The 21,208-nt window shown below is 40.9% G+C and overlaps 6 protein-coding genes across 7 annotated transcripts; all 6 read left to right on the forward strand.

The window, feature by feature from the left end:
- Window positions 1–119: 119 nt before the first annotated feature.
- LOC101295622 (protein ODORANT1-like) lies at window positions 120–2,280 on the forward strand. 2 transcript variants are annotated; one of them, XM_004298632.1, is made up of 3 exons: window positions 120–143; window positions 264–549; window positions 1,192–2,280. In XM_004298632.1, the coding sequence occupies exons 2-3, from the start codon at window positions 287–289 to the stop codon at window positions 1,766–1,768; spliced, it is 840 nt and encodes a 279-aa protein (XP_004298680.1). In that variant the 5' UTR covers window positions 120–143; window positions 264–286; the 3' UTR covers window positions 1,769–2,280. The 2 variants fall into 2 exon arrangements, with proteins under 2 accessions (XP_004298680.1, XP_004298679.1); XM_004298631.1 differs by lacking the exon at window positions 120–143 and having other exon boundaries at window positions 165–549.
- A 2,235-nt stretch (window positions 2,281–4,515) lies between these two features.
- On the forward strand, window positions 4,516–7,150 carry LOC101296097. Its single transcript, XM_004298633.1, has 2 exons — window positions 4,516–4,611; window positions 6,466–7,150. The coding sequence occupies exon 2, from the start codon at window positions 6,488–6,490 to the stop codon at window positions 7,031–7,033; it is 546 nt and encodes a 181-aa protein (XP_004298681.1). The 5' UTR covers window positions 4,516–4,611; window positions 6,466–6,487; the 3' UTR covers window positions 7,034–7,150.
- Window positions 7,151–9,076: 1,926 nt separating this feature from the next.
- Window positions 9,077–11,452, forward strand: LOC101309161. Its single transcript, XM_004300665.1, has 2 exons — window positions 9,077–10,748; window positions 11,091–11,452. The coding sequence occupies exons 1-2, from the start codon at window positions 9,077–9,079 to the stop codon at window positions 11,450–11,452; spliced, it is 2,034 nt and encodes a 677-aa protein (XP_004300713.1).
- A 427-nt stretch (window positions 11,453–11,879) lies between these two features.
- On the forward strand, window positions 11,880–14,314 carry LOC101296377 (flavonoid 3'-monooxygenase-like). Its single transcript, XM_004298634.1, has 2 exons — window positions 11,880–13,154; window positions 13,537–14,314. The coding sequence occupies exons 1-2, from the start codon at window positions 12,216–12,218 to the stop codon at window positions 14,155–14,157; spliced, it is 1,560 nt and encodes a 519-aa protein (XP_004298682.1). The 5' UTR covers window positions 11,880–12,215; the 3' UTR covers window positions 14,158–14,314.
- A 723-nt stretch (window positions 14,315–15,037) lies between these two features.
- On the forward strand, window positions 15,038–16,742 carry LOC101309453 (flavonoid 3'-monooxygenase-like). Its single transcript, XM_004300666.1, has 2 exons — window positions 15,038–16,025; window positions 16,119–16,742. The coding sequence occupies exons 1-2, from the start codon at window positions 15,066–15,068 to the stop codon at window positions 16,740–16,742; spliced, it is 1,584 nt and encodes a 527-aa protein (XP_004300714.1). The 5' UTR covers window positions 15,038–15,065.
- A 1,314-nt stretch (window positions 16,743–18,056) lies between these two features.
- Window positions 18,057–19,705, forward strand: LOC101309738 (flavonoid 3'-monooxygenase-like). Its single transcript, XM_004300667.1, has 2 exons — window positions 18,057–18,989; window positions 19,085–19,705. Exons 1-2 carry the CDS (start codon window positions 18,057–18,059, stop codon window positions 19,703–19,705), a joined length of 1,554 nt encoding a protein of 517 aa, XP_004300715.1.
- Window positions 19,706–21,208: the final 1,503 nt, after the last annotated feature.

The following is a 21,208-nucleotide window of genomic DNA, read 5'->3' on the forward strand; positions in this document are numbered from 1 at the left end:
CCTCTCTCGTCTCTCTCTCTCTCTCTCTCTCTCTCTCTCTCTCTCTCTCTCTCTCTCTCTCTCTCTCTCTTATTATGTTATAATGGATTTTTGGGGCATGACATGGAGCTGGGAAAGGTGAGGACTGAGGACTTTATATAAAGGTGGGTGTGGAGCTTTTGGGTGTTTAGGACAACTAGTAGTGTTGGTGAGCCACTAGAGAGCTAATCATCATTGAGAGCATAATTAGTTTATTTTGTGGTGTTCTATTCGATCGTTACCAGCAAGCTTGAGACTGCTGTGAATAATGGGAAGGCAACCTTGCTGCGACAAACTTGGGGTTAAGAAAGGGCCATGGACAGCCGAGGAGGATAAGAAGCTCATCAACTTCATCCTCACAAATGGCCAGTGTTGCTGGAGAGCTGTCCCGAAGCTGGCCGGCCTTCGCCGCTGTGGCAAGAGTTGCAGGCTCCGTTGGACCAACTATCTCCGTCCCGACTTGAAGAGAGGCCTCCTTACAGAATCTGAAGAACAGTTGGTCATTGATCTCCATGCTCGTCTTGGAAATAGGTCACCACCCTCTATATGTTAATTTGTTCGTTCTTCTCTGCATTCATATATATCCAGCAATACAACAAGCGTGCTGGAAGAGCATCCATATAAATGATAAATCATAATTCTGAATGATTCTTATTAACTATGTGAAATTTTCTGGTGGTGAACAACGTACCTCCTTTCACCTTCCATCATCTAAACTCATGTTTAATTTGCAAGGTACGTAGAGTCGACTTTTCTTGTGTTAATCATGAACTAGAAAAAGATTAAAGACGGTATGTAAAAGTCTCTTTTTTGAAATGATAGTGCATTCAACAAAGACAATTTAGTTGATTAAGGTTGACGTGAGAAATGACCTATATATAAATTAATATACCTTGGGTTCGGAAATTGTCATATATATTTTAGTCCAACGAGGGTTTGTTACGTGTATCATATTTACTAAGTACTTCTAGCTTCTTCATACATACAATATGTGTTGGTTGTTTCCGCAGATTGTATGGCGCAAGAATAGGTTATGTAACATTTTAGTTAAATTGGTTGCTGAAAAGGTAGAGCTACTTCTAATTTTTCATGCATCTTATCCTGCATTGAATTAGTTATAAATTGGTTTTCCAAGCCCTGATCATGTTTACTGTTTTTGGTATGCGTATACAGGTGGTCCAAGATTGCAGCCAGATTGCCAGGGAGGACTGATAATGAAATCAAGAATCACTGGAACACCCACATCAAGAAAAAGTTGCTTAGGATGGGAATCGATCCTGTAACTCATGAACTCCTGCATAAAGATCAAGATGACTTGGCTAACAAGGAAACTACTATTTCATCCCATACTGATCCAGCTAACAGCAACTTGCCACAATCAACAGCCGAAAATTCTTCTTCAAACTCATCACCAGCTGAGAATTCATCTTCAATCTCATCCCCGAATGAAAATCCTAGCACTGGAGATGACCAATCAACTTTAATTGATAGCATTTGCAACATTGACGAGTCGTTGATGAACAGTCTTTGGGTGGATGAAACTCCGCTAATCGATGCGTTGTGGAACAATGATCAAGTAGCAGATGGAGGAAATTACATCGAGAATGGCATGGGAATGGTATCTAATTGGGAGGAGAATTGCTCATGGCTTTTGGACTGTCAAGACTTTGGCGTTCATGATTTTGGTATGGATTGTTTCATCGATACCGAACTAAATGCTCTCGACACATTAGGGATTGAGAAAATTTAAGGCTGCTGGTATTTGCACTCCCAGTTTACACTATGCAATTTTTAAGCACTCATCATTAGGGAGTGCAGATCCAAGCCAACAGGAGTACTGCTACATATAGTGAAGAAAGATTAGTAGCGAGTAGTGACCCAGAAAAGAAGAAACTGAGGAAGCGTCAAAGCTTCAAATGTGTACATGATACAAAAGTACCATGTCTGCTGCCTCACTTTTATTAAGTTCATTTCATGGTGTTGAACTTTAATTTATGTAAATTACTTTGTACGTAGAATAGACTTGGAATGTTGTGGTTTCTGATCACCAACCAAAGAAACAGCAAGTAATACCAAACTGCTAAGAAAAGAGAAATAAACTGTAAAGTATATTTCGTTCTCCATAATTAAAGACCGACGATGTTATTATCGATCTGATCGATCATGCATACTTAAACGTTAGGACAGAGATCGAGCATGTACTGCTGCTGGGTTTTTGTTCATACGTAAGATATATAAGTTAACATTAACTGTAATTTGCTGAAACCCTGGCAAGCTAGAGGATTGATCGATCAGGGTGTTCTATCTTAATTCTTCGTCTTCTTATTCTTAACTGGATCTAATGTTTACCACGCCAGTTGCCAATTCCCAATATGACTACAAATTAGTTGGGTATTTGGGATATATCTGTCGGCCGTAGTCTGAAATCTTCATAGTGCTGTATCTTTTACTCGATTAGCTCGCTATAGATTCTTGACAGTATGAATGTTCAGATCCAGATGACAATACGTTGGTGCGCATGCACACTATTTAGTGGATTCTCCTTTCAAAACTTGTCACCCTCTCATCATTAATTATACTCAGGTAGCAACCTAGCTCGATCGCTAGGTCATGAAGACACTAAACACAATGAGTTATCCAATTAAGTATTTGTTTACCAGGCAAATGACCCTTTAGCAAGTAACCCTAGTTTATTGGTTTCAGTTAGCCCTAGCCATTATATTGACCGATTTCCCCGTTATAAGCATGTTTATTATTGTAAATTTGTAATGCATGTATGTGAAAGGCTAGCCTAGGTGATCCACGAGTCGACATAATATACGAACAAATTAATATCATTACTCGGACGAACGTCGGCAGTGAATTACCAAATTAATAGGGTAAGGTCAGAGTGTGTTAATGTATTAATTTTATCAATGTATTCTTAAATTGTAAAATAAGTTCTCAAAGTTGTAATACACAATCACGAGAGAACGATGCTTAATTGCTACTGGAGACGAATAATCTAGACTGAATACATACATGCATCTTTATTATAATAACATCATAATCATGCAATCAACCTGCTTAATTAACGATTGGCCCTTAAATTCAACCTAGGCCTTGTCAGCAAGCACTGACGCTATAATTTCATTTATACGTACCTTGTAACATCAATGAAACACGAATGAATGACATGTGTCTGTTAATTAATCCTAGCCTTAACTTAATTAGTTCAGCAAGTTGGTGATTAACAAGAATAGTCTTACCATCACTTGCATAATCATCATGTCAATATGAGCAATTTTCTTAAGAACCAAGCCAGTGAAAGTACTATATATAGCTAAAAATATACACATAAATTAAACCAAGCTATTTAAACATCTACATTTTGATTTAAATGTGTGTACGTACGTGTATCTAAGAAAAAGAAAGGTGAGAGAGACCCTACACCTAAGAATGTCATCAATCCTTATCAAGTGCTCTCATGGTCTTGGGTGTTACGGTCTTGGCCTCAAACACGCTATGATTAGTGGAAAGTGGAAGCTAGGTTATATCATTATATGAATCTTATTGTGGTTTTTGAATTGAAGCTAGCGGACCCGCTGGTTGTCAATGAACTTGATCCTCAAGATTTCAAGTCGCTTTGAAAATTCTTCCCATTTCTCATATGGTGGCAGCTGTAAGATACCCAACTCTTTTAATTTGATGTAATATTACACCATCCAGAATCAAAAGCAAATGAGTTTAACGAAACGTGAGAGTGCCGATCTGTAGGTTTCGGCTTTCATTGAAAATTCGTCACAACAAAGTGCATGTATGATAGAATAAGCTCAACGCTCTCTTATATAAATTAAGTAAATAAAAGCAGTACGTAAGTAGATGATCTCAGGAATTGTTGATAGTTTCATGGCAGACGGATTCTGATTTCCAGTAATATATGATGCTAGCTATAGATATATAGATGTAGAAGTAGTAGAACTATTAGTCTAACAATTAATGGGAACCACATCATGATCGAACTGGGTTCTTAAATCGAAACGCAAATTAATAGAACTATCCTGTCTAGCTGGCTACGACGATTGCTATCCCAGCTGACCCACCGTCTCGCTTCCTCCACCGTCGTCCACTCAACAGACCCCCTTTTGGCTCAGATTTCAAGCCCTTCGTCGCTCCGCTCATCTCCTCCTCGTTTATGACTGTCTCCGCTCCTCGATCACCGTCGTTGAAGCCATCTTCCGTGTTTGCTTTAGCAGCAAAAAAACAAAAAATACATAGGTTAACTGGGCCTAAGTGGGCTTGTACGGGCTGGAGGGTCCCACCCTCAACAGAAAAAAAAATCTAAAATGGGCCTAAGCGGGCTTGGCGGATCCCGTGGCTCGCTACGCGGTTTGGGCTTAGGCGGAATCTATAGATAACGGGCTTGGGTTCTTAATGTAAATACCTTTTTACTTTTGAGCGGGCAAAAGTAAAAGGTATTTGTAGTTGGTCCCCATCATTTTACCTCTATTTACAACTCCACCTACACACTCTCTCTTCTCTCTCTCGGCGATGCCCATACCGAGCTGAACCAACTCCGGCCCAACCGTCCTTCCTTCTGTTCCTTTCTTCCAGGTTAGCAATCTCCTTCGCGATTTTTCTTACTGATCAACCTCTCATTGTAATTTAGGGTTTCGTCTTAATTTCACTCTCGGATTGTTCTGTTAGGGTTTATGGATTAGATGTATTTATGTATAGTTTACCGCAACTCGTTTGATCAGTGGGCTCGAACGAGTCGGTTGGTGTAGCTTTTAGTATGATTTAGATGCTGTGCGACTCGGAGCTCAAATTGTTCTATTTTCTCTGTGAATTTTAGTATGAATTGGTTTGTTTCTGTGTATAAAATGGGAATTGTTTGGTACAGTATTGGTATAATGTTTTGGTGTCAACCAAAACTGTGGTTAGTTGATTTCGGCTGCCGAAGAAACTAGGTTTAAGCATTCATGAGGACTGTCTTGATGCCTTAGATGCTACTCTGGTCATGATTTCGATAGGGTCAGTTTGTGACTTGACAATGTAGAACATTAGTTACCCTTCTTGAGGAAATTCAGAGGCCGGCTTACTGGTTATTAAGAGTTTACTTATGTAACAGTGATCAGACTAGGAAAGGTTCATTTTTGGTTCACGGTTTTCTTCTTGAGGAGTCTAGTTATTGGTGCAAATTTACATGAGAAAACAGACATGCGAAATAGGATTAATTACTAGTCCTCAAAAGTGCGGTAGAAAGTTAATTTGCCTTACTTGTATCTCAAGTTCTCAACTAGTTTGTTATTCTTGATGCTCTTGCATCCTTTGGACATGCCTGACTCTTTGGAATTTCTAGAGGAAAAATGAAATTGTCCACTCAGATGTTTGTTTTTTTTTCTTGCATTTATATTTAAGTACACTGTTATTGTATGTCTTTTCTTCTTCTTTCTTTTTGGGTCTGAGTTATCATATGCCTTTGTTTCTAATGTTTGGGACTCTTACACTCGTTTCTTTCTCCCTGCAACTATTCCCTGAGGTGGTGATTAAGTACACATTTCTCATGGAAAATTTGTGGTGGAAATCTATGCTTATTCACAACACTCTCTGAGTTTAATCTTACTTGGACTTGACATTGATATCTTCAATAGCTCTTATCAGATCTTTTAAACTCAGAGTTTCTCAATCTTTAGCGAGCAATGTGATCTGTGTAACAAGTAGTATAGATAACCTTTCAACTTAGGCTTGTTAAAGGTTGGAAAGATGGTGAATTTTAGATTTGATCCTGCATAGTTTGTGAAGGTTAAGTGCTTCATTGTATTACAGTGATAGATATGTCCATGCAAGTACAAATGTAAAAATCATTCGATGAGGTTCCTTAATTATTTTTGTGCGCACACTTGGCTATTGGTATTTGTCCAAGAGATGGGGGTGCTGATTTCTCCGGCTGCCACTTCCTTTAGCACGCATGAAGTGAAGAGACATATAGTGCGATAAAAGATTGTATTTTCTTTCTCGTTAACTATATAAGTTTTGAAATAATGAAATCAGTGAGTTGCCTGACCCAACCCAAACATGTAAAATACAATAACCAGTTTGCTATATTAGAGTTACTTTTTCAGATTTGTATAGTCTAAGAATGAATGTCCCATTCTATTATGGTTCCTTGATTCCCCTCAGTCAACAAAAATTCTTGCTTTTTGACAGGCTGAAGTGTAACTGCTTGTTGTGTGTAATTTTGATTGTTGGTTTCCTTTTCGATTTCATGCACAAATCAACTCTCGAATGTGCAGTTTGTAGCAACGTGAATATTTTGCTTTACAATAGTTCTCTTAAGATAGGCTTGCATTTTTTTGATTTATTTCTTGTTTTCCTAAAAGGTGATCGTTAGTATCCAAACTTTGAACCAACGTTACTTTTAGTTATTATTTTTTATGCTCTAAGCGTGCTCCATGAACTTTCCAGGTATCTTATCAGGAGTTCTACCATGGGTGATTTTAGTATTCAGCTTAGCACCAATTTGGTGAATAGGCTTGTGGATGACCCTGAGAAATCAAAGAAGAAAACCAGAAGAACTAAACCTAAGGTAACCCGAGAGCCTCAGCAGCCCCAACCGAAGATAAACCAGAAGAAGGTTTCTGATGATTCTGAACCACTCAAAGATTCAGGTGCTAGAGGATGGCCTATCCAGCCTTCTGTATACATGCCCGTACCCCCTCCTTCACAGCCTACCAGTGCAGACTTGGATGCAATCAGATCTGTTCATGAAGAGAGTTTGAAAGTTGTGGAGCATTTGAAGAAGCTGGAGGAGAACATGGCACAGGAGGTGACACAAAGAGCAAAGGAGCTTCGTGACAAGGAGTTCAAGCTCCCATACCAGAAGCCTGTTCCCTGCCTAGCTCAGAAAGATGCTTGCGTGAATTGCTACAAGGAGCATGGGAAGGAGGATCCTCTCAAGTGTGCTGGTTTTGTTAACAGTTATGCAAATTGCACTCGCAGAGTTAGGCAGCAAGTCAGTTCGGGAAACAAGTAAATGCTTTAGAAGGATTTTTCTGGTCATATACGCGAGTGCAAGCTGATCTCCAAGATTTTTGTAGCAGAAAATAAACCAATTAATTGGTATCCCCATTTTTGGATTGCTTGCAATGTTCTCATACTGTCGATGAAATTGCACTGTTAAAGTATTGAACTTTATATGGCTAAACTGTCTTTAAAATTCACTGAGTGCAAGTAAAATTGTTCACTATCTAAAGTCGGAAGTTATCCCGTTATTACTCGCTGTCTGATGCAATCGGCCGGACTAGTTATTGCTGATATTTTGTATCCTAACATCGCTTTTGCGATGAGAGGAAACCACAGATGCAGTCCTATTGTGAAACCCATTATTCAGATTGACTCGGTGATTTCTTTTCAAAACGCATTCAGATGCTGCCCACTTAAGCTTGTTGTTCTTCCTTCCACTCTCTTGGTCATCATTACGAAGGGTGAATATTTGAAGTGATGATGGAAATGAGAAATTGAACCAACTAGTTCTTGTTTAGACTTTAGACATTGTTGACACAGATTCAAAGTTCAAATTCTTCCCTGAATATGAGAAAAGCAAAATGCTCATTTATCTCTCCAAACGTAAAAATGAGTTTGAGTTCATAGGTTTACATTTTGGTCTCGTTTGGTTCGCGGAAAGAAAAATAGTTTATTTGTCTTTCCTACGAGAAGGGAAAGAGAAAAGAAATGAAATTTCTCAATGATTTTCTATTCCGATGTTTGGTAACATAAAAAAAATTATCCAAAAAATTATTAATTAAAATAATAAAATAATACATTATGAGTAATAAATATAATAAAATAAAATGAGAAAGTGGTTTTTGAAAGGAACAACTTTTCCTCACATTTTTTATTTCTTTAAGCATTCTCTTTCTTTTCCACGGAACGAATCAAACGAGACATTTGTGTTAAGAAAGTAAGTCACGAGCAAATCACGTGCAAAGGATGGAGAGGATGAATTTGGACTCTTTTCCTCGGTACAATCCGCCCGAGGAGCACCGTGGTTTTCCATTTCCTCGCCACTTTGCTCCAAAATCGCCGATCCACTACTTTGCAGATTCCGACGCGGCCTTTCAAATTTCTCGGAGCTCCCGAAAGACGCCAGGTACCGTTTCTGTTCCTCTCTCTCTGTCTGTTTCTAAGCTCAAACTCCTGGAGCTCATTAAGCAGTAACATTACAACTCAGTAACCCAACTAAGTAGTAGTTCATTAAGCTCTGTAATTTTCACTCAGTGATGCAGTTTTTCATTACTACAAATGCTTGATGCTGGTTATTTAGGCTCTGACGCCCTTCTAAGTTCGTAGGATTTGAAGTTGGAAACTAGAGGTTTTATGTTGCCTGTGATAGTTCAGAGTTCAGATTTTGGGAGAGATGTCAAGTAATGAGGCAATCTGATATAAGAATGGTTTATTAGATCATGCAGGCAATGGCTGGCATGGTTTTGTGTTATTTGACTGAGTTCAACTTAAAGATGGGGAGTAATTTTTCCGTGGGGAATTTCCAAATTTATCTCTCAGTTGCTAATCTAGTTGCAGAGATCTATTTACTATGTGTGTTTGAAAATTAGTGTGTTGTTCTATGAAGATATAGTAATTAAGAAGGTTTAGTAAGAATTGTGATAGTAGGACGGAGGTATGAAATGTAAACTTAGTGAGATCTTTGGTAGAAATGCATAGTCTGAGTGATTAAGCATGTTTTGGTGCTTGCTTTTTACAAGTAAAACACAGTTTGAAGGCTGATTGTTTTGTTAAGCTAATCCCTTTGTTGAGCCTTATGTGGAACATGGAGAGGCAGATAAGTGCATTTCCCACACTGCACCTTGCAAACATAAAAGATGTGTAGCATGGGGATTGGAGGTTTATAAACCAGAAACTAAGACTCTGGTTACATTAGAACTATGCTCTTAGACCAATTATTGTCTTGTAGTTTTACATTCAACTAGTGCTTTTTGACAGTTAAAACATTTTCTTTTACCATTTGTTTGATTTCAATGGGAAATAATAATTATTGATTGTTAACTTGTCAAAGATTATGGTTCGAGGAAGAGATGCATGTTGGGAGCACTGTGTCCTTGTTGATGCAACGAAGCAGAAGGTTAGGTGTAATTATTGTCAACGGGAGTTTAGTGGAGGCGTATACAGGATGAAGTTTCATTTAGCTCAAATAAAAAACAAAGATATAGTTCCCTGCACAGAAGTCCCAACTGATGTGCGAGATCACATTTTAAGTATACTGGAAACTCCCAAGAAACAGAAAACTCCCAAGAAACCAAAAGTCGATAAAGCAGCTCTAGCCAATGGTCAACAAATTAGCTCTTCTGCTAGTGGTGACTTCCATCCTACCCATGTCTCTAATGGACAGAATGGAAGCACCTGCCCATCTTTGTTATTCCTATGTCCTTCACCAACCTCACAGGAACCAGTGGATGATGTTCAAAAGCAAAAGCAGGATCTCGCTGATAAAACAGTTGCTGTGTTTTTCTTCCACAATTCTATTCCATTTAGTGCTGCTAGGTCCATATATTATCGGGAAATGGTGGATGCTGTAGCAGAGTGTGGAGGAAATTACAAAGCCCCAAGCTATGAAGTACTGAGATCTACTCTGCTGGAAAAAGTGAACAGTGATATACATGATCGCTACAAGAAATATAGAGATGAATGGAAAGAAACAGGCTGCACTATCTTATGTGAGAGCTGGTCTGATGGTAGGAACAAGTCACTTGTCATATTCTCAGTTACATACCCCAAGGGGACCCTGTTTCTGAAGTCTGTTGACGTATCAGGTCATGAAGATGATACTACGTACTTGTTTGAGCTGCTCGAGTCTGTGGTCTTGGAAGTTGGTGTGGAAGATGTTGTCCAAATTATAACAGATACTTCTTCCAGTTATATTTATGCAGGAAGGCTTCTTATGGGCAAGTACAGTTCTTTGTTTTGGTCTCCTTGTGCTTCTTATTGCATTAACAAAATTTTGGAGGATATTGGTAAACAAGAATGGGTGTGCATTGTATTGGAAGAGGCAAGGACCATCACAAACTTCATAGGCAGTCATGGATGGACTTTGAGTATGATGAGAAAATTCGCTGGTGGAAGGGAGTTGGTCAGGCCAAAAATTAATAGATTTGTGACAAATTTCCTCAACTTGAGGTCGATCGTGATTCAGGAGGACAATATAAAGCACATGTTTTCTCATCCAGAATGGGTATCTTCAGCATCAAGTAGGCGCCCTGAAGCCCAAGCTGTTAAGTCCTTGTTGTATGTAGAGAGGTTTTGGCAGCATGCACAAGAAGCTGTGACCATTGCTGAACCACTGGTTAAAATTCTTAGAATTGTCGATGGGGACATGCCAGCTATGGGCTACATTTATGAAGGAATAGAGAGTGCAAAGATTGCAATAAAGACATATTACAAGGGTATTGAAGAGAAATATATGCCAATCTGGGATATAATTGATCGGAGATGGAGTATGCAGCTACATTCGTCCTTGCATGCAGCAGCAGCGTCTCTTAATCCTTCTATTTTCTATAATCCAAATTTCAAGATTGACTCAAGGATGAGAAATGGGTTTCAAGAAACAATGTTAAGGATGGCTTCCACTCATGAAGATAAAATGGAAATAACTAAAGAGCACCCTGTGTATGTTACTGCACAAGGCGCTCTTGGCTCTGATTTTGCAATCATGGGAAGGACACTGAATGCCCCAGGTACGTAAAGTTGTAGCTTCAAAGGGAAAAGAAATACATAATTACAGTTGCATTCGTCAGTTTAACAAAATTATCAACATGATGCAGTGTGATCACTTAACATGCACTTGCACGTTTGGCCATGAGAAAATTCAAGTGCTAACAAGATATAGAAGTTAGAAAATGAAACAGTTCTGGTCTCTTAAGTATCATAATGTGCTTGCGCCGGGATAGTGATTGATGGTCTTTCTTTCAAAATCATTTACCATAAGACAGCATCTCCACTTTGTTATGTTGGTATGTATGCGCAATATAAGACATTGTGTTTTGGTCTAAGATGAAATGATTTCATTTCACTTGTAGGTGACTGGTGGGCGGGATATGGTTACGAGATCCCCACGCTACAGAGATATGCACTAAGGATATTAAGCCAGCCTTGTAGTTCCCATTGGTGCTGTTGGAACTGGAGCACCTTTGAGAGCATACATGCAAAGAAGCACAGCAGGACAGAACCGGAAAATTTCGATGACTTGGTATTTGTTCATTGCAATCTTTGGTTGCAGTCCATTTCTCAAAATAGAGATGCGAAATGTAAACCTATTGTGTTTGATGAAATAGATGTCAGCTCTGAATGGCCAACAGAGTTGGAATCTCCTGCCCCGATTTTGGATGATTCATTATTGGACAGCTTACCCTTAAATTTAGACGTAGTCTCTGAATTGTAAAAGACGAGAGTTAATTGTAATTTTGTATAGAGTTGTAATTAGTTGTTGATTTGATGTGTAAATTTGGCTAATCTATATATTCTGTAAGTATTTAGTATCTTATAATACTCCTAGTTTAAGGTTTATGTCAAACTCAATGGTGATGCACTGATGCTAGGAGCCTAGGAGTGAAGTGAGCATGACATGTAGAATCATGTTAGTGAGATCATATAGATTAGAATACAGCTTAACATAAACCTCTGACCTTTTTGTTATCGTTAATTAATGATTTTATTTTTCATTGACTTTATTACAGTAACTTGAAAACAGAACTTCACTACAGATTTGTATGACATACAAGTTTGTCTTTACAGGCAAAACCTAACACATGGGCTGCACGTATTTGTAACCGGAGGTTTAGTTCAATGTCTCTCTCTTATTATTCGAGAGATAGTCCACATTTCTAAAATGTTTGTCGGCACTCGGCAGTGGCCGCCGGAGTTGCACCCTAGAGACTGGTATAAATTTCATCCCATAACAAACAACAGTATCCGATTTCACTATCATCTTCTGCCGCCCAGAACCAGAACACATGAGAAGCTAGGCGCCAAACTCAACACAACCATATTTGATCCCATAGCCACATAAAGGAATCAAACCTAACCCGTCCCATATTATATAAATTATATTCTTGCGAGGCCCTCCTCTCTCTCTCTCACATTCTTATCACTGTGAACAGTCTCCTCCCTACCCGAATCTTCCTGCACTTTCAAAGTTTCCAGCCATGGAACTCAGTTCCTATATCGCTTCCTTATCCTCATTCTGGTCGGAATCCGATTCCGGAAGCAGGAGCGTGATCGTCACGCTCTCCCTCGTTGTCCTCTGGTACGCGTGGCTCTACTACAACAGACCGGACTCCAACTCCCGCCTCCCGCCCGGTCCACGCGGCCTCCCATTAGTCGGCAACCTTCTCTCTCTGGACCCGGAGCTCCACTCCTACTTCGCGGGTCTGGCCCAAACTTACGGCCCAATCTACAAGCTCCGCCTCGGCACCAAACTCGGCATCGTCATCACCTCCCCCTCCCTCGCCCGCGAGATTCTCAAGGATCATGACGTCACCTTCGCCAACCGCGACGTCCCCGCCGTCGGACGTGCCATCACCTACGGCGGCTCCGACATCGTGTGGACCCCGTACGGCCCGGAGTGGCGGATGCTGCGGAAGGTCTGCGTGCTCAAGATGCTCAGCAACACCACGCTCGACTCGGTCCACGAGCGGCGGCGGAGGCAGGTCCGGGCGACGGTCGGGTTCATCTACAGTCGGGTCGGGTCGCCGGTGGACGTGGGGGAGCAGATGTTCCTGAACGTGCTGAACGTGATCACGAACATGCTGTGGGGCGGGACGGTGCAGGGGGAGGCCGCCAGGCTCGGGGCGGAGTTCCGGCAAGTGGTGACGGAGATGACGGCGCTGTTGGGGAAGCCGAACGTGTCGGACTTTTATCCGAGTTTGGCCCGGTTTGACTTGCAAGGCGTGGCGAAGCAGATGGAGGGCTTAGGGAAGAGGTTTGACGCGATATTCGAGAGAGTGATAGATCAACGGCTGGGGATGGAGAAGGAAGGCGCCAAGGAGGAGAGTAAAGATTTTTTAACGTTTTTACTGCGGTTAAAAGACGAGGGAGATTCGAAGACGCCGCTTACAATGACTCACGTCAAAGCCTTGCTTATGGTATGAACCTTATTTGTTCTTCTATTTTTGGGAGATTTTGATTACAGTACATATGTGGAGTTGTTCATGTTTCTGGGAATCTGGGTTGCTCTAACATATTCTATCAATTTTTTTTTTTTTTTGTGAGAAGAACATATTCTATCAACTGAGAAAGGGATCCTCCCTGAAAATCTGGAATGCATGTGGTCTCTGTGAACCAAAGAAAAACTAATTGTTAATGCTCATCATGCTTGTAAGCTATGACTGATACCTAACAACTCAACCTAACCAGGCTAGCTGGCCCTTAGCTTCAGTGGCTTCAAGCATCTTTTTCTTTTACCTTCTGATTTCATATGAATCAATCAACGTTTTAACATTGTTGTTTCAATCTTGTTGTATACAGGATATGGTTGTGGGTGGAACAGACACATCCTCCAACACAATAGAATTTGCAATGTCGGAAGTTCTGAACAAACCAGAAGTGTTACAAAAAGTCCAGCAAGAATTAGAGGCTGTAGTTGGCAAAAGCAGCATTGTTGAAGAGTCTCACATTCACAAACTGCCATACTTGTATGCTGTGATGAAAGAAACACTGCGCTTGCACCCAGTCCTACCTCTATTAGTCCCACATTGCCCAAGTGAGACATGCACTGTGGGAGGCTATACCATTCCAAAGGGGTCTAGAATTTTTGTTAATGTTTGGGCTATACATAGAGACCCTTCTAGTTGGGAAAACCCTTTGGAGTTTGATCCGACTAGATTCTTGGATAGTAAATGGGATTACAGTGGGAGTGACTTCAGGTATTTTCCTTTTGGGTCTGGAAGAAGAATATGTGCAGGGATTGCAATGGCTGAGAGGATGGTGATGTATTCGCTTGCTACACTGTTGCATTCTTTTGATTGGAAACTGCCTCAAGGAGAGAAGCTGGATCTTTCGGAGAAGTTTGGTATTGTTTTGAAGAAGAAGATACCTTTGGTTGCCATCCCGACTCCAAGATTATCAGATCCAGCGCTTTATGAGTAGCGTACAAGGTGTACTGTAAAACTTTACATTATACATGTCATGAACTAATGCTCTGTGATATGAACTTCTGTTATGCACACAAAGGATTGATGAAATACTCTTGCTTATCCTTGAGGACATCGTTAAATTAATCATAATACATGTTTCATTGTACTCTTCGTTTGGGAGTTGAGATCTTTGTTAATAAGGTTGTGAATAAGATCACATATAAGAATTCTGGTGTCTCCTAATGTAAACCGCTTCCTCCTTTGCTCGGAGTTTGCTATGTCTAATTCAAGGTCAAGATCGAATTGTTCTTGCATGCAGTATATTTTTGCCAATATCCGATGAGTTTTGTTGCTCTAACAATCATCTAGGAACATAGTCTAGAATAACATTGCCAAGATAACAAAGAGAACTTTAGCAGTAAAATTTTCTTCCACAGTGACAATTGAACTTCAAATATCATGCTGCTGCCACTTGTGAAAGGAAGGACTTTCTGCATCTCCTCTTGGTAAATGTTAATTGTGTAAATGGTTTATTGTCAGCTTACAATGCAAGTGTGCTACAAGTCGAGGCCTTACTTCAGCTGCAACTTGGGCCTTGAAGAACACAGAACAGAGGAATCGAATTCTGGGTGTTCTGACTTCTGATCACAATTATTGAGATATTAAATTAGGGATATAAATTGATAATAATATCTTCAAAAGGACCAGCAAGCAGCCATGCAGGCGGCATTGACGGAGTGACCCATCTGCTATTATATATTTATATGCATGAAAAGATGCTTGGGAAATTAGCCAGAGGATGCCTTCTGTGAGTTCTGTCTTTAGCATTGTGTACAAAAACTAAAACTATTCTCTTTTCTTTCATAATAATAGTTCCCACACTATTATTATACCAAGAGCAGTATTGCAGGTCGAAACAAAATGACACTTCCTTGTCCTCAATTCATGGAATCCATTTCCTTATCCTCTCTGTGGTCGGAAACCAAGAACCCTGACTGGGTGGTGTTTTTCACTCTCTCCTCAATTTTGGCAGCAATTCTTTACGCATGGAGTTGCATGAAGCGCAGTAAAAACTCGCCGCCGCTGCCACCAGGCCCCCGCGGTCTCCCACTGCTTGGTAACCTTCTCTCCCTCGACCCACAGTTCCACTCCTACTGTGCCGCCCTAGCCAAAACCTACGGCCCAATCTATAAGCTCAGACTGGGCACCCGCCTTTGCGTCGTAATAGCCTCCCCTTCCTTGGCTCGGGAGGTCCTCAAGGACCAAGACGCCACCTTCGCCAACCGCGGCGTCAATGTCGCAGCTGGTGACGTGGCGCTCTACGGCGGTGCAGATATAGTTTACGCTCCGTACGGGCCGGAGTGGCGAATGATGAGGAAGGTGTGCGCGCTCAAGATGCTTAGCAACACCGCCTTGGACTCGGTTCAAGAACTGCGCCACAAGCAGGTCCGGAAAGCTGTAAGCTACTTCTACAGCCGGGTCGGGTCCCCCGTCGACGTTGGGGAGCAGCTTTTCGTGGCCATTCTCAATCTCACGACCAACATGTTATGGGGCGGCACCATGGAGGAGGAGGGGGCCGGGGTTTTGCCGGAGTTTAGGGAATTAATGCGGGACATCGCCGAGCTTGCTGGGAAACCTAATATTTCAGAGCTTTATCCGGGTTTGGCCCGGTTCGATCTGCAAGGCGCAGCCAAGCAGATGAAGGCTATTGAGCTTAGGTTCGATCGGATCTTTGAGAAAGTTATCGAGCAACGGTTGAGGATGCAGAAACAAAGCCCCAAAGAGAGAAACGATTTCTTGACGTTTCTATTGCGATCTATAGATGAAGGAGGAGATGGCAAAACTCCTCTCACCATGACACATCTCAAAGCGATGCTCTTGGTACGTTTCTCAATTCCACACTAGTATTCTTTGACATATTTTTGTACGTGTCAGAGTAAATTTGTTTGACATTTAGATGATTTCTTTGGACAGGATATGGTTGTGGGGAGTACTGACACATCATCCACCACAGTTGAGTTTGCAATGGCTCAAATGATGAACAAACCAGAGGTGTTACAGAAAGCCCAGAAAGAGTTAGAAGTTGTAGTTGGGAAAGACACTATTGTACAAGAGTCTCATATTCACCAACTGCCATACTTGGATGCTGTGATGAAAGAAACACTGCGCTTGCACCCAGCCCTGCCTTTATTAATCCCACATTGTCCAAGTGAGACATGCACTGTGGGAGGTTATACCATTCCAAAGGGGGCTAGGATTTTTGTTAATGTGTGGGATATTCATAGAGACCCTTCTATCTGGAAAAACCCATTAGAGTTTAATCCAGAGAGGTTTTTGAATTGTAAATATGACTACACTGGAAGTGACTTCAACTATTTTCCATTTGGGAGTGGAAGAAGAATATGTCCGGGGATAGCAACGGCAGAGAGGCTTGTCATGTATTTACTTGCATCACTGTTGCATTCTTTTGACTGGAAACTACCACCGGGAGAGACGGAATTGGACGTTTCAGAGAAGTTTGGGCTTGTGATGAAGAAGAAAGTACCTATGGTTGCCATCCCAACGCCAAGGTTATTGGATTCAGAGCTTTATCAGTAAGATACCTGCAGCTACAATTATTGAATGGCTTTTCTTTTCTGTTGGAGTCTCAAGCTAATTTACTTTATCTTCTTTTTGTCATTCAACAATCATATTCATTCCGTCAATAACTCACTCGATCACCATAGTGCTGGGACATTTTCTATTGGGTTGAAGTCCTAGGTCCATGCAAGGAGTAAAATATCTAAAATATTTTTGATATTTTTTTGAAATTTCTGTTTTTTATAATTACTAATATTAATTTTTATATTTTTTCGATATTTTATATCTAGTATATTTTTAGTCGAATATATAACTTTTAGATAAAATTTTCATCGATATTCGATATTATCTCGATATATCCATCGAGGTTTCATTTTTTCGAACTATCGAAATTTCCATGATCGTCGATATTTTACTCATTGGGTCCAAGCAAGCAATCCTTCACAATCGGTATGGCAGCAAAACATACAAGTGCTTGGCTTGAATAAGTGTGGTGTCACTAGTGTGTTTCTAATTTCTACACGATTTACATGATGTTAGCCCTTTGTTGTATATATATAGTTACTACAATATATAGTGAATTAAATCACGTACAAAGATATCCCCGGCCTTGATCAAGCTATGTAATACTCCGGAAATTTGATATTAGTTTCTAATATTAATTAAGAATTTTCAAGTTAGAAGTTAGTGTGTTTTGAGATTCGAATGAAGGCTGGAAGTGTTTGAGCGGTTAATTTCTTGAAAATGCTTTAAAGGCAGTTTACCTGACATGTAACATCGCAAGTTGGGCGGCCTGCTTGTATCTCTTAGCTCTTCTTCTTCTTCTTCAGTCAACTTGAATTTGAATCAAGATAAGAGTGAACTCAGAACATACATACATAGCTGTCTGAGAATAGTCCCCACTCCCCGGCCACAGGCCACTAGCTTGCACAGTTTGCATATATGATGAAACTCGACGTTTCACCGACACCGGAAATGCATGTACTAAAACCATAGGCTGCTGGGGGCAATATCTCTTTGACCAGACTGAAGTCGATCGTTGAAGCCCTCGACAAACAAAAAGTCATTTGTTCATAGCTCCAACACCATTGTCAGGTCATCAACCCTTTGCTGTGTTTTGTTACGGGAGCTGTCTGAATATATCACTTATTAACACAACTACTATTTTGACCCCAAAGCCGGCCACCGAAAGAATCTAATATGATCACTCAAGCTAGTTTCATATGCTAATAAAATTTTATATAAGATCCCCTCACTCTCACTCTCACTCACTCTCACACGAGCTTAAATATATAGTCTACTCCACTCCTGCTCTTCCCGCATTTTCAAGTCATGGAATCCGATTCCTCTTCCGCTTACTTATCCGATGCCGCAAGCAGCGGAGTCACCGGAACTTGGAGCGTGGTCGTTACGCTCTCCCTCTTTGTCCTCTGCTGCGCTTGGCTCTACAAGAGATCAGGCTCCAACTCCCGGCTGCCGCCAGGTCCACGCGGGCTCCCGTTGGTCGGGAACCTTCTGTCTCTGGACCCGGAGCTCCACTCCTACTTCGCGGGACTGGCCCACACCTACGGCCCAATCTTCAAGCTCCGCCTCGGCTTCAACCTCGGCTTCGTCATCACCTCCCCCTCCATCGCCCGCGAGGTCCTCAAGGACCATGACGTCATCTTCGCCAACCGCGACATCCCCGCCGCCGGCCTGGTCTCCTCCTACGGCGGCTCAGACATCGTGTGGACCCCGTACGGCCCGGAGTGGCGGATGCTGCGCAAGGTCTGCGTCAAGATGCTCAGCAACACCACGCTCCAGTCGGTCCACGAGCTCCGGCGGAGACAGGTCCGGCGAACAGTCGGGTTGCTCTACGGTCTGGTCGGGACGCCGGTGGACGTGGGAGAGCAGATGTTCCTGAGCGTTCTGAACGTGATCACTAACATGCTGTGGGGCGGGACGGTGCAGGAGGAGACCTCCGGGATCGCGGCGGAGTTCCGGAAAGTGGTGTCGGAGGGAACGGAGCTGCTGGCGAAGCCGAACGTGTCGGACTTTTATCCGGGTTTGGCCCGGTTTGACTTGCAAGGCATTGTGAAGCAGATGGAGGGGTTAGGGAAGAGGATTGACGACATATTCGAGAGAGTGATAGATCAACGTCTAAGGATGGAGAAGGAAGGCGCCGAGGAGGAGAGTAGAGACTTTTTGACATTTTTACTGAGGTTAAAAGATGAAGGAGATTCCAAGGTTCCGTTTACTATGACTCACCTCAAAGCCTTGTTTATGGTAAGCAGTTTCTGAAAATGCTAACGTTTTATTTTGTAAGGATTATACTTCGTTCTTTTCTTTCTGCATCTGATTTCATATCTTGTTGTCTACAGGATATGGTTGTGGGAGGGACGTACACATCTTCTAATACAGTTGAATTTGCAATGTCGGAAGTTATGAACAAACCAGAAGTCTTGCAAAAAGTTCAGCAAGAATTAGATGCTGTGGTTGGGAAAAACAGCATTGCAGAAGAGTCTCACATTCACAAGCTACCCTACTTATACGCTGTGATGAAAGAAACACTGCGCTTGCACCCAGCCCTGCCTCTGTTAGTCCCACATTGCCCAAGTGAGACATGCACTGTGGGAGGTTATACCATTCCCAAGGGGTCTAGGATTTTTGTTAATGTTTGGGCTATACATAGAGACCCTTCTTGTTGGGAAAACCCTTTGGAGTTTGATCCAACCAGATTCTTGGATGGTAAATGGGATTACAGTGGGAGTGACTTCAAGTATTTTCCTTTTGGATCGGGAAGAAGAATATGTTCAGGTGTAGCCCTAGCTGAGAGGATGGTGATGCATTCGCTTGCTACACTGCTGCATTCTTTTGATTGGAAAGTGCCACAAGGAGAGACGTTGGATCTCTCGGAGAAGTTTGGTATTGTATTGAAGAAGAAGATATCTTTGGTTGCCATCCCAACTCCAAGGTTATCAGATCCAGCACTTTATGAGTAGCTTACAAAGTGTACTGTAATATTAGTGTACACTTATTAATCTTCATTTGGGGTTGAGATCCCATTCAATGATTGTGAGTAATTAGGAGTTTGTATTAGTGTCTTAGATCAAAAATAAGACTTTTACAGTCTAATAATGTAAACCGGCCGCTACCTCCTTTAGGAGTTTGATATGTATAATTCTAGTTCAAGCAATGTACTTTCATGATCGAAATATTAGTTTAAGGATATGTATCAAGGGATGTGAGGCATAAATGTATTTAAGCTCCATTAATTAAACTTGAAAGATGAAGTTATATTAACTTAATTAAAACTATTATATATTTGTTTTCAATAGTTGGAGTCACCATTTATGGAATTGGGACTCGATCATGAAATATCTGATTTGCAAGTTGTAAAGATTCCTTTTGTTAAAGATTGGGACTATTTATATATATATATATTTCATGAGATCGAAATATCTGATTTGCGTGTTTCTTTGTTATCGAGAAATAAACAATATTATCATGCATACAGCGCTGCTATGTATGTTTGGAGTGATGCATGGGCAGCGAAATGTCTAATAATTTTGATTTGATTCCTTGCAATCTAGCTAAGTAGTATTCTTATATATAATGAAACCTTATCCAATTAAATATATCAAAGTTTGCTATCTTGTCCCGAAATTCGGGATTCATTATATCAATGTTTTTCTGATATAAGCATATATATCCCAAAAACACAGAGTTTGTCGATCTCTTCTCTCAGATCTTCTGCTCGTTCTTAATTATATGTGTAAAAGAAAAACATTATACTCCAAGTTGCTGTCATATAATATCAGGATCACTAATTTAATTAAGCATATGTTTTTTTCGATGAAGTAATTAATTAAGCATATGGTTAATAACCTTAATACTATAAGAACCTTTTTACTTGTGTGTGTATATGCATGTGTGATTACACGTCAATTCGTACAAGATACTTTTACATGTAGCCAACTGCACATATATAGAGACAGTTCTCAAAATAACTAGATATTTACACGTTAGCTAGGAGTGATCGAGCCTGTGACGCATCGCGACATGCATGTTTAGATTCGTCTCATATGCATGCGGATATTAATCTGAAATTAACCATATCTTATATGCAACCTGTACAAAGCTAGTGGGGAAAATTCTCAATCAGCTATATGAATTAACGGAGTGAAGCATTGCCATTTGCAGCTATATGAGACCTTGTGATCGACATGTGCAAATTTGCACAAGCTAGCTAGTGGCATATCAGCACATGGAACGTATGCATGATTTTCATTAAATCAGAACCTGCGCGCTGTCTTGTATCGAATGGGATCTTTCTCATATATGAGTGTATATATATAGTCAAGGATTGCGGGCTTGACTACTTTTCAGTTACCGGAAGCTAGCTTGGAGCCAGATTGATTGAACTAATTCCATGAAAATTAAGCTTTACTTCCTAATGCATCCAAAAACACCCGGTTAGTTTTTCTTTTTCCTTAAATCGCATG

This window comes from Fragaria vesca, linkage group LG5 (assembly GCF_000184155.1).
Source record: "Fragaria vesca subsp. vesca linkage group LG5, FraVesHawaii_1.0, whole genome shotgun sequence".
Taxonomy (NCBI): domain Eukaryota; kingdom Viridiplantae; phylum Streptophyta; class Magnoliopsida; order Rosales; family Rosaceae; genus Fragaria; species Fragaria vesca.